The sequence below is a fragment of the Lissotriton vulgaris genome, chromosome 9 (assembly GCF_964263255.1).
Source record: "Lissotriton vulgaris chromosome 9, aLisVul1.2, whole genome shotgun sequence".
In the NCBI taxonomy this organism is placed as follows: Eukaryota; Metazoa; Chordata; class Amphibia; order Caudata; family Salamandridae; genus Lissotriton; species Lissotriton vulgaris.
In genome coordinates, this window is record NC_141697.1 from 324,877,393 (window position 1) to 324,891,874 (window position 14,482).

A 14,482-nucleotide genomic window follows, 5' to 3' on the forward strand; every position below is an offset into this window, starting at 1 on the left:
TGGTCGGGGGGAGACTTCAGCAGTTCCTGCCGGTCTGGAGTACCATCACCACAGACAGGTGGGTCAGACAACTTGTACAGTACGGTTATTGTCTGGAGTTAACATCCACTCCACCCAACATACCCCCAAGACACCGTCCTATGTCCGCCGAGCATTTGCACTTATTGCAGCAGGAGGTCCTCGTCATGCTGCAAAAAGGGGCAATAGAGCTTGTGCCCGTTCAGGAAAGAGGCACAGGAGTTTACTCCCTGTACTTCTTGATACCAAAAAAGGACGGGTCCCTCACACCCATACTGGACGTCAGACCCCTAAACCAGTACATCCTATTGGAGCACTTCCATATGCTGACCCTGCAGCAGGTGCTCCCGTTGCTCAGTCAGGGGGATTTTCTCGCAGCTTTAGACCTAAAGGATGCGTATTTTCACATTCCGCTGCACCCGTCACACAAAAAATACCTCCGGTTCACCATCCAAAACCAACACTACCAGTTCAAGGTTTTGCCTTTCGGAGTCACTACGGCACCCAGGGTGTTTACGAAGTGCCTGGCGACAGTGGTGGTGCACCTAAGGAGACAAAACATTCACGTCTACCCTTATCTGGACGACTGGCTCATCCAAGCGAAGTCGGCCCAGCAGTGTGCCGCTCACGTGTCCCACACCATTCACCTCCTTCACGATCTGGGATTCTCACTGAATTACCCAAAGTCCCACCTCCAGCCCGCCCACATACAGCAGTATCTGGGTGCGACAATAAACACTCTGGCAGCCACAGCACAGCCAAATTCAGTGAGGGTCAGCAGCATTCAATCGCTGATACGATTCAAACCCCAGCACTCGCTTCCAGCGCGAGTGTTCATGCAGTTGATAGGTATGATGGCCTCCTGCATCTCCATAGTCCCGCACGCAAGACTACATATGCGTCCGCTTCAGGAGTGCTTAGCACGTCAGTGGACTCAGGCTCACGGGCAGTTGAAAGACCTAGTGTTGGTGAGTGGTTGGGCATACAACTCTCTGCATTGGTGGAATCCACGAAACCTTTGCAAGGGGCGACCGTTCCAAGAGCCTGTGCCACAGATCATCCTGACGACGGACGCTTCTCTCCAGGGATGGGGAGCCCATGTACTCCATTACACTGTGCAGGGACTATGGACACCACAGCAAAGGAAGATGAACATCAATGTTCTGGAACTGATGGCGATCTTCCTGGCACTAAAAGCCTTCAAAGTACATCTGTGCAACAAGGTCGTGTTGATCCGGACGGACAACATGACGGCCATGTACTACATTCAGAAGCAGGGAGGAACACTCTCCACAGCTGTCTCATCTGGCTCAGAGCATGTGGAAGCGGGCCATTCAGAGAAACATCTTCCTCACGGCAGAACACCTCCCAGGCAAGGACAATCAGATGGCGGACCTGCTCAGCAGGTACAGCCACCAAATGCACGAGTGGGAGATACATCCATCAGTACTCCAACCATACTTCCAAAGGTGGGGTCATCCAGAGATAGACCTGTTCGCCACAAGGGAGAACGCAAAATGCCAAAGCTTCGCCGCCAGGTTCCCACACCCACAGTCGCTGGGCAATGCGATATGGATGAACTGGTCAGGCAAATTTGCGTACGCTTTTCCCCCAGCACCTCTGATACCGCTGGTGGCACGCAAGCTCAGGCAGCACTCGATGACTCTCATCCTGGTTGCTCCAACGCGGGCTCGCCAACCATGGTACACCACGTTTCTAGAACTGTCCGTGGTACCGCATCAAAGGCTACGCCTCACACCCAGCCTTCTGACGCAGAGCCATGGCGACATTCAGCATCCAGATCCGCAACAGCTCAACCTAGCGATCTGGCTCCTGAGGTCTTAGAGTTTGGCTACCTAAACTTGCCTCCTGACTGTATGGACATCATCCGGGAGGCGAGGAAGCCCACCACAAGAGCATGCTATGCGGCAAAGTGGAAGCGGTTTGTCATTTATTGTGCAGACCACAACATTAACCCGCTAGATGCATCTATTCAGAACATCATTTGTTATCTTTTCCATCTGTACAAATGTAATCTGGCCTATGCTTCCATTCGCATACATCTATCCGCAATGGCTACTTATCTCCAGAACAGGCAGCACCTCTCACTTTTCAGGGTGCCTGCCATTTAAAGAATTTCTAGAAGGACTCAAACGAGTCATTTCTCCGCGGACTCCACCAGCTCCGGAGTGGAACCTCAATGTGGTCCTCACCCGGCTGATGGGTCCTCCCTTTGAACCACTGCATTCCTGCGAGAATCAATTCTTGACATGGAAAGTGGCTTTCCTTATAGCGATTACATCGCTGCGACGAGTTAGTGAGCTCCAAGCACTAACTATCCAAGAGCCATTTATTCAAATTCATTCTAACAGGGTGGTGCTTCGCACTAACCCTAAATTCCTTTTTAAGGTAGTGTCTCAAGTCCATATTAACCAAACTATTGAATTGCCTGTTTTCTTCCAAAATCCTGAGTCATTGGCGGAGAGAATGCTCCACACCCTTGACGTCAAGAGGGCCCTGATGTATTACATTGATAGGACCAAGGATTTTAGGAAAACTAAACAACTCTTTGTTGCCTTTGCGCCACAACACAAAGGTAACCCCATTTCCAAAGCTGGTATAGCTAGGTGGATCGTTAAATGTATTCAGATCTGCTATCTGAAAGCCAAGCGTACTCTCACCATTCCACCGAGGGCCCACTCCACCAGAAAGTTGGGGGCCTCCATGGCTTTCCTTGGAAATATTCCTTTGGAAGACATATGTAGAGCAGCCACATGGTCTACCACACACACATTTACAAAGCATTATTGTGTTGATGTGCACTCCAAACAGCAGGCAGCTGTAGGGCAGGCTGTTCTAAAAACACTTTTCCACACTGCTGCAGCTGGCACGGGCGGCCGCCGTTAATGGAGGGACTGCTATGTATTCTATGCACAGATATGAATTCAGCAGCCCACATGCCTCGAACCGAATATGCTACTTACCAGTATGCATCTGTTCTTGGCATGTAGGGCTGCTGACATTCATATCGCCCGCCCTCCTCCCCGGCGCCTGTAGCAGCTGCAGAATTCACATATACTTCTAGCATGGTCATCATTCACTTAGTTTCACTCCATCTTGGCCACAATGGCTAAAAACAATCTGAGGATGGAGTCGATGCCCATGTGCACTGTAGTCCAGGGGAGGAGCCACCTATCTCGTGATACTTCGAAGACTCTTCCAGGACAACAATGTGCGATCATCCGGACCCAACACTAGGCAGCGATCTATGCACAGATATGAATGTCAGCAGCCCTACATGCCAAGAACAGATGCATACTGGTAAGTAGCATATTCGTTAATGTCTGTGGTAAATGATGTATTCTGTGCCTTAGGCCACAAATACATATACTGTTAAAGTAGTTTGGTACATATGTTTTCTTAGTACATAATTGCTGTTTCTGACATGGGAATTTTTCCTGTAAAGAGGTGATATCTTGGTGAGTATTTGCAATATTGTATACATGCTGCTTGTTCACAGTCCCTGTCTCACATAGATACGAACGAGAGGAAGTCTCACAAATGAACACATAACATGTTTATGCAACTCTACATGCTTTGTAACCCTTTCTTACAAACCCAGGAAGTTAGGTTTATGCTGATACCCAGATTAACTGAGAATATCCAGCATGGTAAAACCAGTTGCAATGGAAAATAGTTTTTTTTTAAATTTCTTTTTGCAGGCGAAGAGGAGGATCATAGTACTCCAGCTAAGCAGAAAATATCTGAACGATGCAAATATTGGCCAGCCTGCAAAAATGGAGATACTTGTGTGTATCATCATCCCACTGCACCCTGCAAGTATGTTGATGATTATTCATAATCACTTTAATTTGTAATCTTCATCATTTTGACCCTTATGTTGTACAAGGGGTAAAATAGCCTGGATTGTATATGTAGCGCCTACTTACTGGTTTCATGTATCTATTTTTGCTTATCCAGTTGTGTTTTTGGGTTAATATTTTCTACCTATTTCGTATGATCTGCATGTATCATATGCCTACGATTGCCCAGTTATAGCTGTGAAAGGACCAACAGGTGGTGGGTGTGGTTGTCCCATCCTCATCGCCAAAATATGTTGTGCCCTGTGGCACAAGTAGACACTGGTAGCAGAGTAGAGTTCATAATTAACTTTATTCAGTAGCTGATCCAAGTACATCCAGAGGGTGTACACGTACATCAGATAGGTAGTCCAGGTAAACAGGTGATGAGGCTGTAGGTTAGCCTAGTAGTTTACCCTTAGTTCCATGTAACAGCAACCCCACCAGGAGCAGCCTGCCTGGTGCTCAGACCATCTTAAACTGTCAGTTCGAGGCATGTGGGCTGCTGAATTCATATCTGTGCATAGATCGCCGCCCAGTGTTGGGTCCGGATGATTGCACACTGTTGTCCTGGAAGAGTCTTCGAAGTATCACGAGATAGGTGGCTCCTCCCCTGGACTACAGTGCGTATGGGCATCCTCTCCATCCTCAGATTGTTTTTTTCCGCCATTGGGTTCGGATGTACTTTCTCGACTCTAGTTCGGAAACTTTGTTTTGACTCTTTCCTAAGGCCAAAAGGCCTTCGAAGCGTCGGTATTGTCTCGTCCGGTGCCTGTTTCTTTTCCAGTTCTTCGAACCGGACGTCGGAGGCTGCTTCTCGCTTTCGACACCAAAGGCCCAGACTACGACGACGATGGATCGGAGCCTGTTCAAACGATGCCCCATCTGTAATTCAAAATACCCCCACATTGATGTGCACCCAGTGTGCAATAAATGTTTGTCCCCCGAGCACGACGAGGCTAGCTGTATGGCCTGCTCGAAGTTCCGCTCCAAGAAGACGCTTAAAGTTAGACGCGCAGCAAGACAGTCAGCGCAAAAGTCGACGCCCGAGCTGGTCAACATCTTCGAGGCCGGTGACGAAGAAGGCGCCGAAGAAGAAGCTCCTGACGAGCAGTCGGAAGCAGCGTCGGAGCATGACTCCAACTTCGAGATGGACGAGCAAGTTGAGGAGTACGTCCGCGAAGAAGACGTCGTCGAGGTAGGGGACGACGAAGGGACCATCGGAGCCGTCGATGACGACTCCAGTGATGAGCCAGGCCCAACCGCAGTAGCGGGGCCTACAACTGACAATACGCTCCCTACGGCTCAGGTCGAGGGCATCGCCGAAAGGCCTTAGCCAAGATCTTCCATTACATTCTATAGCCCTGCGTCCAAGCCAGGCTAAGAATACTTCGAAGGAGCCATCGGTCGATTCTTCAAAATCGAAACCGAAACCAACAGAGCCAAAATCGAAACCGAAACTACTTAAGATGGTCGTCGGTTCGACGTCGACGCCAGTCAAATCAAAGACTATCGACGACCCTTCGGCGTCGAAAGGGGCCGTCGCCTCGAAGACTGGAGCGTCAAAGCAGAGCTCGACCGTCAAACACGTCACCTCGACGCAGTCGGCGTCGACACCAGTCAAATCAAAGACTATCGACGACCCTTCGGCGTCGAAAGGGGCCGTCGCCTCGAAGACTGGTGCGTCAAAGCAGAGCTTGACCGTCAAACACGTCACCTCGACGCAGTCGGCGTCGACGTCGACGCACAAACATGGCGACAAGGCCAAAAGGCCTCCAGACCAAGAAGGCCGTCGAGCCGAAGATTTCAGCGCTTAAGCCACTACTGAGCAAACACCTCTAGTCGAAAACCAAAGCCGACCCGAAACAGCAAGTGACGTCGACGTCTAAGGCCGTGCATGCTACGCACCGGGAGCTCGAGTCGACGCAATCAAGCAAGCGTCTACTGAGTCGCAGAAGCAGCTCGGATCTACCACTACGGCGTGCTCCAAAAAGGTCAGCCACCCTCCGATTAAATTCGGTCTTCCGCCAACGGCTCGAGCCAAGCATCTCGAACACCACAGAGGCACCGACCCTTCCAAAACGTTGTCGGCGCCTTCGAAGCCCAGCCCTGAAGGGGTTGTGTTCCACGAACCCTCGTACGACAACCAGTCGAAACTCTTCATCGACTCGGAATCGGGCAGGCTTACCATCCATAAACGGAAGATCGCACCTGAAAATCCCTTGGAGGGTTATAACATTCCTCTTAAACGGAAGAAAGACTCGGCCACCTCCCCAGTTCTCTTTGAACACGTTGAGAACTATCCACACAGATGGCATATTCTCCAGCACAAAGCGAGGAGGACATGGGTGATGATTATGGTCATGGGGCCTTCACTTATCACGCTGACACTGATCAGGAGGAACCTCAACAGTGGTCTGATGCTGTAGATCAAACTGTAGATCCTGATGATCCACAAGCTGCACCGGACGCTCAGTCCTACAACATCAAAACCTCGCCAACTGAGGACACGGCGGCGTTTAACGTTTTGATAGAGAGGGCAGCCCTCAACCATGACATGGAAATGCACGCAGAACCAGTGGAAGAAGATTTCTTATTTGACTCTTTCTCCACCTCGGAAAGATCCACTAAGACTTTGCCTATGCTTAAAGGGGTCCTCAAGCATGCTGCGGACATTTTCAAAGAACCCACAAAAGCAAGGGTTATCAACCCACGATTGAAAAAAAATATAGGCCTGCTTCAGTGGACCCCACCTACGTCAAAGGCCAACTCCCATTGGACTCCCTCGTAGTGGCCAATGCCTGCAAGAGGGCAAACTCGCAAACTACTGGTGACGCTCCTCCTCCGGACAAAGAATCAAAGATCTTGGAGGCGTCAGGAAAGCAAGTGGCAGCACAGGCTGCTAATATTTGGAGGATTTCAAATACACAGGCCCTATTGGCTAGATACGATAGGGCTCACTACGACACACTAGAACAGTTGTTGCACACCTGCCTGATGTTTACAAAGAGGGAGCAGAAATGATCATACAGGAAGGGAAGTTGATTTCTAATGCATCCATCAAATGCGCACTGGATGCGGCAGACACGGCAGCTAGGGCCATTAACACTAGTGTAATGTTAAGACGTCACGCATGGCTCCGCATCTCTGGGTTCAAACCCAAGATTCAAACAACTTTGCTCAATCAGCCGGTTAACCCAGACTTCCTTTTTGGTCCCGAGGTAGACACAACCCTCGAAAAAATAAAAAAGAACACTGAGACAGCAAAATCCATGGGGGCTCTGCAATCACAGCAGTTTCGGGGCAGTTCCTTTCGTCGCTCCGGTAATAGGGGAGCCTCTAGAGGACAGGCTTTACAGCAGGCCCAGTACACCAAAGGGAGCACGCAATCCACCTATACAAAGAATACCAGGGGTGGATACCGTGGGAACAGCGCCAAGGGCAGAGGACGTGGCAATAACAACGCCAGATCCTCCGCTCCCAACAAACAGTGACGCCTTGTCACTGCCCCCCGACCATCTAACACCTGTGGGGGGAAGACTCCAGCAGTTCCTGCCAGTCTGGGAAGGCATTACCACGGACAGGTGGGTGAGACAACTTATCCGATACGGCTATTGTCTAGAACTAACCTCCCCCCCCCACACACATACCCCCAAGGCACCGTCCTATGTCCGCAGAGCACATGCACTTATTGCAGCAAGAAGTACTCTCCATGCTGCAAAAAGGGGAAATAGAGCTCGTGCCTGCAGAAGAACGGAGTACAGGAGTGTACTCTCTGTACTTCTTAATCCCGAAAAAGGACAGTTCCCTGCGGCCCATTCTAGACCTCAGGCCCCTCAACCAATACATACTGTCAGAACACTTTCATATGTTAACCTTACAGCAGGTCCTGCCGTTGCTCAGTCAGGGCGACTTCCTAGCGACCCTGGACCTCAAGGATACATATTTCCACATTCCCATTCACCCAAGTCACAAGAAATATCTCAGGTTCACCATCAACAATCAGCATTACCAATTCAAGGTCCTGCCTTTCGGGGTCACCACTGCCCCCAGAGTGTTCACCAAGTGCTTAGCGACTGTGGCTGCGCACCTTCGAAGACAACACATTCATGTCTATCCCTACCTGGACGACTGGCTTGTTCAAGCCAAGTCAGCCCAGCAGTGTGCCAGCCACATGTCGCGCACAATTCACCTCCTTCACAGTCTAGGGTTCTCACTCAACTACGCAAAGTCACACCTGCAGCCCGCCCATGTGCAACAGTACCTAGGGGCAACATTAAACACTCTGCCTGCAACAGCGCAGCTGAATTCTGCCAGAGTCAACAGCATGCAGCTGCTCATTCGGAGGTTCAGGCCTCAACAATCGCTCCCAGCGCAGGTGTTCATGCAGCTCATCGGTATGATGGCATCCTGCATATTCATAGTCCCGTACGCGAGGCTGCACATGCGTCCCCTTCAAGAATGCTTAGCACGACAGTGGAACCAGGCTCATGGGCATCTAAAAGACCTAGTGTTGGTGACCGGTCGTGCATACAACTCTCTGCATTGGTGGAATCCACAAAACCTTTGCAGGGGACGACCGTTCCAAGAGCCTGTCCCACAGATAGTGCTAACGACGGACGCATCTCTCCAGGGTTGGGGAGCGCATGTCCTCCATTACACGGTGCAGGGACTATGGACAACACAACAGCAGAAGATGCATATCAATCTGTTAGAGCTGATGGCAATCTTCATGGCACTAAAATTGTTCCAGTTGCACCTGTGCAACAAGGTCGTGTTGATCCGGACGGACAACATGACTGCCATGTATTACATCCAGAAACAGGGCGGCACACACTCCCCGCAGCTATCTCACCTAGCCCAGAGCATGTGGAAGTGGGCCATTCAGAGGAACATCTTCCTCATGGCGCAGCATCTCCCGGGCGTAGACAGCCAGATGGCGGACCTGCTCAGCAGGCACAGTCATCAGATGCACGAGTGGGAAATTCACCCCTCGGTACTCCAGCCATACTTCCAGCAGTGGGGTCATCCAGAGATCGACCTCTTCGCCACAAAAGAGAACGCAAAATACCAAAGCTTCGCCGCCAGGTTCCCACATCCGCAGTCTCAGGGCAATGCGATATGGATGAACTGGTCAGGCAGATTTGCGTACGCTTTTCCCCCAGCCCCACTCATACCGCTGGTGGCGCGCAAACTGCGGCAGCACTCCATGACGCTCATCCTGGTTGCTCCAACGTGGGCACGGCAAGCTTGGTACACCACGTTCCTGGAACTTTCAGTGGTGCATCACCAATGGCTGCGCCTCACTCCCAGCCTCCTCACTCAGAGCCATGGAGACATTCAGCACCCAGATCCGCAGCAGTTGAGCCTAGCGATTTGGCTCCTGAGGTCATAGAGTTTGGCTACCTCAACTTGCCCCCTGAGTGTATGAACATCATCAAAGAGGCAAGGCGACCTACAACTAGGGGCGTGCTATGCAGCCAAATGGAAACGTTTTGTCATATACTGTTCCAACAACGACATTAATGCGCTAGATGCGTCCACGCAGAACATCATATGTTACTTGCTGCATCTGTATCAATGCAATCTAGCGTATAGTTCCATCAGGATACATTTGGCTGCGATGGCCGCTTATCTTCAGAACAGGCAGCACCTTTCCCTCTTCAGAGTGCCTGCCATCAAAGCCTTTTTGGAAGGCCTTAAAAGAGTGATCCCTCCTAGACATCCTCCTTCGCCTGTCTGGAACCTAAATATCGTTCTCACCAGGCTCATGGGGACCCCCTTTGAGCCTCTCCGTTCTTTTGAGATACAGTTTCTTACATGGAAAGTTGCTTTTCTGATAGCCATCACGTCGCTACGACGAGTCAGTGAGCTTCAAGCCCTGACAATTCAAGAGCCCTACCTACAAATTCATGCTAATAGGGTAGTGCTGCGCACCAACCCCAAGTTCATGCCAAAGGTCATCTCGCAGTTCCACATTAATCAAAACATAGAACTGCCAGTTTTCTTTCCAAACCCAGATTCAGTGGCAGACAGAGCACTGCACACCTTAGATGTCAAAAGAGCTCTCCTGTATTACATCGACAGGACAAAAGACTTTAGAAAGACTAAACAACTGTTTGTTGCCTTCTCTACACAACACAAAGGCAACCCTATTTCCAAATCAGGTATAGCCAGATGGATTGTTAAATGCATACAAATCTGTTATCAAAAGGCTAAACGCACTTTAACAGTTCCCCCAAGAGCGCATTCCACACGCAAGCTAAGGGCATCCATGTCTTTCCTAGGTAACATTCCTCTAGAGGATATATGTAGAGCAGCCACATGGACCACCATACATGCATTTACCAAACACTACTGCGTAGATGTACACTCCAAACAAGCTGCTGTAGGACAGGCTGTTCTCAGAACTCTCTTTCAGACTGCTGCAGCTGGCACGGGCAACCGCCGATAAGGAGGTAACTGCTATTTATTCTATGCACAGATATGAATTCAGCAGCCCACATGCCTCGAACCGAATATGCTACTTACCAGTATGCATCTGTTCTTGGCATTTAGGGCTGCTGACATTCATATTGCCCACCCTCCTCCCCGGTGCCTGTCGCAGCTGTAGCACTCAGAATCATTCTCAGGCATGGTCATCACTTACTGTATTACACTCCATCTCTGCCACAATGCGAAAAACAATCTGAGGATGGAGAGGATGCCCATGCGCACTGTAGTCCAGGGGAGGAGCCACCTATCTCGTGATACTTCGAAGACTCTTCCAGGACAACAATGTGCAATCATCCGGATCCAACACTAGGCGGCGATCTATGCACAGATATGAATGTCAGCAGCCCTACATGCCAAGAACAGATGCATACTGGTAAGTAGCATATTCCTTCCTCACTCCCACAGACACCCAACATTCCATTCATCACTGAATTCCCAACATTCTACAGTAAACATACACAGTGGCTGAGCAGCAGGAAGATTGATAAACTGCAAGATAAAAGTAAACATATCCCCCTCCCTTTAATATGAAAAACAAAAATTGCAAATTCAGATCAAGGTTAAGAGAGAAACTTTAAACAAGAAAAAATACAAATGCAATAAACAGTTAAAAACCCACGCATGTGCAATAATGTAAACATCACGAGAGGGTCCGAGCCATTTTAAACAGAAAGAACGGATAGCTTTCAACCAATAAATTGAGTAGAATAACCCATCCTCTCCCAATAAATATAATGAGAAAACTTTGTTGCAAATTGCAAAGGGCAAAAACACACCCTGCAACTTTGATCCCTACTGCTTGGGAACAAATTAATAAACAAGATTCCTCACATAAGGAAACTTACATACGCTGTGAAGATGGAGCTAAAAACCCATCTTTCACCCCTCATATGAGGTACAAACACTTGGGATTGCGGCTCATAAAGTCCACCCTCCTGTAAGGGTCTATGATTTTAACCATGTATATGGGACCATAAACCATGAAAACTCACCCTGTGTAGGAGAACCTTACCAATGAACTAAAACCAACCCAGTTTAAGGGTTAAACGTAAAGTTAATCGGAGAAGACTCAATAAACATACCCTGTGTAAGGGATACCAAAACAACAACTGTAAATGGGAATCATACCTATGAACCGAAATCATTGTTGCCTATTTTATTGCACTCCTTTTTGCTGAATTTCCCCCCTCTATTTATTTGTTTTATCTGATGCATTTTATTTTAATGTATCATGTGATACCAATTTTGCATGATAATTTAGTGACAACAGAGAATTGAATAAGAATTATTAGTTTAATAGTTTGAAAATTACTTCCTCCAAAGGCAAGAGTTCTTTTACATCCACATCCAAGCTTGTATTTTTCTATGCCATACTTTCATTAAAATGTAACATAAAAAGAATATTTGGAAGTTTGAAAGCATGGTAAAAGGAGGACATTTGAGTTTTTCTGTCTCTAATTACCCCAGCCTATTTAGGGTGGAAATTAGGAGATTGCATTACTCACTTAATTTTGTGTAGTGTGATTAAGCGAAATGCATTACCAAGGTAAGGCGAGATCAGAGGGGTGGTAAAGGTCCGACTGGTCTCTGGCCACCAAGCCAGATTTTACTTCTGGAGGGAGAGGAGCTGTGTAGCAGCTCTGGGATGCGGGTGGCTAGGTCCTCAACATACCACAGTTACTGGAGAAAGCTGCTACAGGTGACACCCCCACTCATACAATTTTGGATCCTGGATGAGGGATCACCAGTCTCAGGTCCCCTGAACCATAGATCAATTGGTTCCCAACCTCTCCATAGCAGGAGTTAGAAGGATTAAAGACTGTAGAAGCTGTAGGTAGAAGCCCCTGTGGAGAGACTCCCTTAGGCCCAGTGTCCAGGCAACCCAAGAGATCAGGCCAGAGTCTTTCGCGTCAGTGGCTGTGGTGCCTGCTCATCATCCCTGCTGGTGAGCACATTCCCCTGAATCAGTGGTGATGCAGACAGTTTAGGGGGCAGAAGGTCCAATCTGGGCCTGCGGAAGCTGCGGGCCTGGCAGAGGCTCAGAGGGGATCCCAATCTTTCGGGATGAGTCATGTTGCGGCACAGGCAGACCTCCATGGTGGGCAGGGAGCCCACACCTGAGCGCAACCTGATCAAGAGGAGGCCTGATCGACTCCCGGGTCACTTTCACGCAGTTTGTGCAGAAGGCCCAATCAGAGGCCGCAGAAGCTGCAGGTTCGGTCGGGACATCCTGCAGAGGACAATGAGATCCTGTGCCCCTGGGATGGGAGCCACGTCGCAGGACAAGCAGGCCTCCAGTGCGGGCAAGGAGCCTGTATCTGAGATCAACTGAATCAAATGGCGCCTGATGGCCTTCCGTGTCAAGCCCACGGACTCCTGAGAGAGGCTGGGTAGGTGGCTAGTCTGAAACCAAGGCACAGGGGAGCCCGCAATCAGGGACATGGGAGGGCGTAGGGATGCAGGGAGCAGTCTTTCTGAGGAGGGAGCGGCCCGGAGCCCCCAGGTAGCAGCTCTGATCTGGTGTGGCAGCAGGAGCTCAGCAGACACTGCCTTCGAGGGTCCGGCGGCAGAGCGACATCTAGTCTGTTCAGGCCGCCTTGTTGGGGGAGTTGCGGGCTATCCTGAAATGGCATGCAAATGGGATAACTGAACCTAACCGACATCACAGCGGATATGTCTGAGGGCAGTGAGAGGCAGTTCTGGTCGCATATGTGGTGTCTGATGGAGGGGACCGGAGCACTCTTACAGTGCGCCCGCCATTTTGACGCTCCGAGCCACAACCCCACGCAGTTCTTTATGGGAGAGAGCATTGTAGCATGCAATTACAGGATAAATACCTAGCAAGAGGTTTTTTTTCCTGAGATAGACTCCGGTATAATACAGAAGTTGGAACATCTGATAAAAGTAGTAGATTAGACATAGGCCATTAAAACACTTCCTAAAAATAAAGCCCCAGGGCCTGACAGGATCTTTAACTCTTTCTATAAGACCTTTTCAGTACCCCCTGCACCCTATCTGACTAAAACCTGCACCATTTTCCTTGAGAGACAGAAAGTAAGACCATCAATGATAGGATAGAATGTGGAGAAGTGTGGCTCAGGGGTTAGAGGCGGCAGACCCGGAAGCTGAGATCGGCCCTGGACTAGGGTTCAATTCCCCGCCTCGGCGGGTCTTGGGCTCAAAAAATTCCACGGACTCGATAATTCTCGCTCCGGTGCCTTCTCAACTCACGGGTTCACACTCTGCGACTCTGGGCAATAGCTTGCTTAACCTCCACAACGGCCCCTCGCGGCGGGATGCCTGGCTTTCACCTTGTGGATACCCTGCCGGGGTTATCTCACAGGGGAATACCAGGACGGGTTCCCTAAGCAAGCGCCGGGAAACCCTTTGTGGGTAGCTGTGCGCTATATAAGCTCAAATACATTTACATTTACATTCTTCTTACCCTATTTGGAAATCAGGAAAGATCCCCATGAGCGTGGGTCTAATGCCCAATAGCCCTTCTAAATAGTGTTGTGACTATCTTTACTAAGATCTTGACCACTATGCTGAAGAGGATATGGCCCAGTTTAGTATCTCCCTCTCAATCAGATTTCGTCAGGGTCAGGCATATAGGGTACAACATCAGGTTGGCTCTCAACATAGTTTACAAGGCATCAACCACGAGGGACCCAGGCCCTCCTCTCAATAGACGTGGAGAATTCATTTGACTGTCTCGACTGGGCATATATAACCAAAACTTTCAAAATAACCAATTTAGGCCCTGAATTAATAATTTTGGCAAATTATGTTGGACCCTTTACCAGACTCCGAATATACGCGCGCCTTCCTGAACCTATAATGTAATGATTAACCTGGGAAATGAGACAGAGGTGCTCCGCTCTCCCTCATTATTTGGCCTGACAATGGAGCGAGCCACTGTTCAAACACGAGATGGCTAATCTTGCAATCACTGGCCTAGAAACAATGGATGGACTGGTGAAAATGGCCCTCTTTGTTTTCCGACCAATCCCTCTATTTCCCCCATAGCATTGATGGGAGAGCTGGATCAATTCCATCTTGCAGCATGGCTCAAAGTTAACTGTAAAAAATCTAAAGGAATGAGAGAA

General features: G+C 49.3%; 1 protein-coding gene across 2 annotated transcripts in view; it reads left to right on the forward strand.

Moving 5' to 3' along the window:
• Positions 1–14,482, forward strand: part of ZC3H14 (zinc finger CCCH-type containing 14) — a 355,429-nt gene that overhangs the window by 310,028 nt on the left and 30,919 nt on the right. For both annotated transcript variants that reach the window (XM_086937625.1, XM_086937624.1), the window contains exon 13: positions 3,741–3,858. In XM_086937625.1, coding sequence (XP_086793751.1) covers positions 3,741–3,858 — 118 coding nt within the window. The remainder of the gene's footprint in view (positions 1–3,740; positions 3,859–14,482) is intronic.